Here is a 2,152-nt window from a genome sequence, read left to right on the forward strand (position 1 = left end):
TATATTCATTCATTTATTTAAAATGTTTATTAGCTGCCTTTCTTCCTTACAGAGCTCAAGGCAGCTTACAAACTTAGATAAAACACGTAGATTAAAATAATGTTAAAAACATAAAACTTTAAAATCACTGCTCGGGACTGCTCCTGAACTGAACCAAATGCAGTCCAAAATGAAACCATCTTCAACTGCCTCCTGAAGACCAAAAGGGGACGGGCAGGCACACCTCCCTAGGGAGGTTTATTCCATAATTGTGGGGCTTCCGGTGAAAAGGGTTTCTCTTGTGTACCCACCAAACAAATTTATTTGATAGATGGGACAGTCAGGAGGACTTCTCCCTGTGATCTTAATTCCCGAGCAGGAAGATATGGGAGTAGACAGTTGCTCAAATAACCTGATCTCAAGCCACGTGGGGCTTTAAAGGTCAAAATCAATATCCTGAATTGGGCTCAGGAGTAGATCAGTAGCCAGTGTAATTGCTGTAATGTTGGGGTCATGGTGCTCCTGATAGCTGGCCCTGGACAGCAGTGCAGCTGCAGCGTTCTGACCTAGCTGCAGCCTCCAAACACTCTTCAAGGGTGGCATTGCAACAGTCCAGTCTGCATGTAACTAAAGAGTGGATCACCGCTGCTAGATCAGACTGACCCCGGAATGGAGCAGTTGACGCAGTAGTCGAAGCTGGACAAAAGCACTCTGAACTACCTCAGCCACCTGATTTTTCAAAGGAGACGGCTGTGTTGGGCAGTACTTCCAAGCTGTGAGCCTGGCTTTTCAAGAGGAGCAGAACTAGAAGGGTCACATCCCCGCTCTCTAGTTATTGATAGGCATCCTCAACTGAGGCAATTAGAGCAGTCTCTGTCCCAAACCCCAGTCTGAAGCTGTATTGAACTGGATCCAGAAAAACCAGACCGATTTCCCACAAGCCGCTGCTCCGCCCTCGCTCTTCCCTTTGCCCCGATCGTATGTGTCAATTTCCCACTATTTGCTGCACGGCCGCATTTTGCCCCACAGCTTTGCCCAATTTTCCCCCACGTCTACTCGAGCCTCAAAAAACAGGATCAAGTAGATGCGGGGGGAAATCAGGCGAAGCTGCGGGGCAAAATGCGTCTGCACAGCAAATAGTGGGAAATTGACACATACGATCGGGGCAAAGGGAAGAGTGAGGGTGGAGCAGCGGCTTGTAGGAAATCGGTCACAGTCTCTTCCAAGAGCCCTTATAAATAAGTGTTCTAATGTGAGAGAGTTTGGTTTTAGAATTGGTATCATCCTGATACCCAAAGATGCTGAATGAAGATGGACTCACCAGGCACCCATCCTGTTGGGATCACGAACAATCCTTTTAGCACACTCAATATCATCGCGGATGTCATCATTCTCAAAACCTGCCAAAGAGGTTGTCAGAAAACAGAGGTTATTAGGGACTGTTGATAAGGATTTCTTTCCAACTATCACATCACATCCATCAGCAGCAGTACATACAAAGGCATCCTTAGTCACCACCCTACAACTGTGGGCCTTCTTTCCCCTACAGGTCCAGGGCAGCTGGGTCAAGCTTTGCTATCCCCACCAATATTAAACTACTAGGGATGTGCAGGAGTTTGGATCATTTTTGAGGAATCAACAGATCCCCTTAAATCCATTCTGATACAACCTTGCCTTTCCAATATTTCTTAAATTCTACCCAGGCCCATAGCTATGGTGGGGCTTTTGGGGGCTCCACCCCCTTTCTTAAAGACACAGCCCCACAAGAATTTCTCCTGTACATGCCTTTTTCAATCATTTTAAAACATTTTTTAAAAAGGTGTGCACTCCTTGAAGCAGAGTGGGGTGTTGCAGTTGACTAATTCCCACACTGAGCCAAGGGGGTTGGAGTAGGTGACCTCTATGATCCCTTCTAACTCTGTGTCAAAACTTGTCTCCTTTAAGAGAGTTTTTCTGCCTGTTATCTTTCTTGACTATAAAAGTCATCAACCCCACCTGCTGGCAGAAGTGATTAACTTGCAGCAACTGCAAACAGTCATCTAAGGTGGCTGACAGCTTGCAGTTTAGAGATCTATCCTGGTCACAGCTTTCTACTGGCTAAATGGCTTTTCTTTCTGCACCAAGAACTTCAGCCCCACCAGAAAAAAAAATTGCCCCACAAGCCACAAAATCC

The 2,152-nt window shown here is 46.1% G+C and overlaps 1 protein-coding gene across 1 annotated transcript in view; it reads right to left on the reverse strand.

Moving 5' to 3' along the window:
• LOC107116396 (lysozyme C, milk isozyme-like) overlaps positions 1–2,152 on the reverse strand; it is a gene marked incomplete at its 5' end in the record, with an annotated part of 16,336 nt that overhangs the window by 1,140 nt on the left and 13,044 nt on the right. Inside the window, one exon of the mRNA XM_015418296.1 lies at positions 1,301–1,379. Coding sequence (XP_015273782.1) covers positions 1,301–1,379 — 79 coding nt within the window. The remainder of the gene's footprint in view (positions 1–1,300; positions 1,380–2,152) is intronic.

This window comes from Gekko japonicus, unplaced genomic scaffold (assembly GCF_001447785.1).
Source record: "Gekko japonicus isolate JY-2015 unplaced genomic scaffold, Gekko_japonicus_V1.1 scaffold5008, whole genome shotgun sequence".
NCBI classification, from domain to species: Eukaryota; Metazoa; Chordata; class Lepidosauria; order Squamata; family Gekkonidae; genus Gekko; species Gekko japonicus.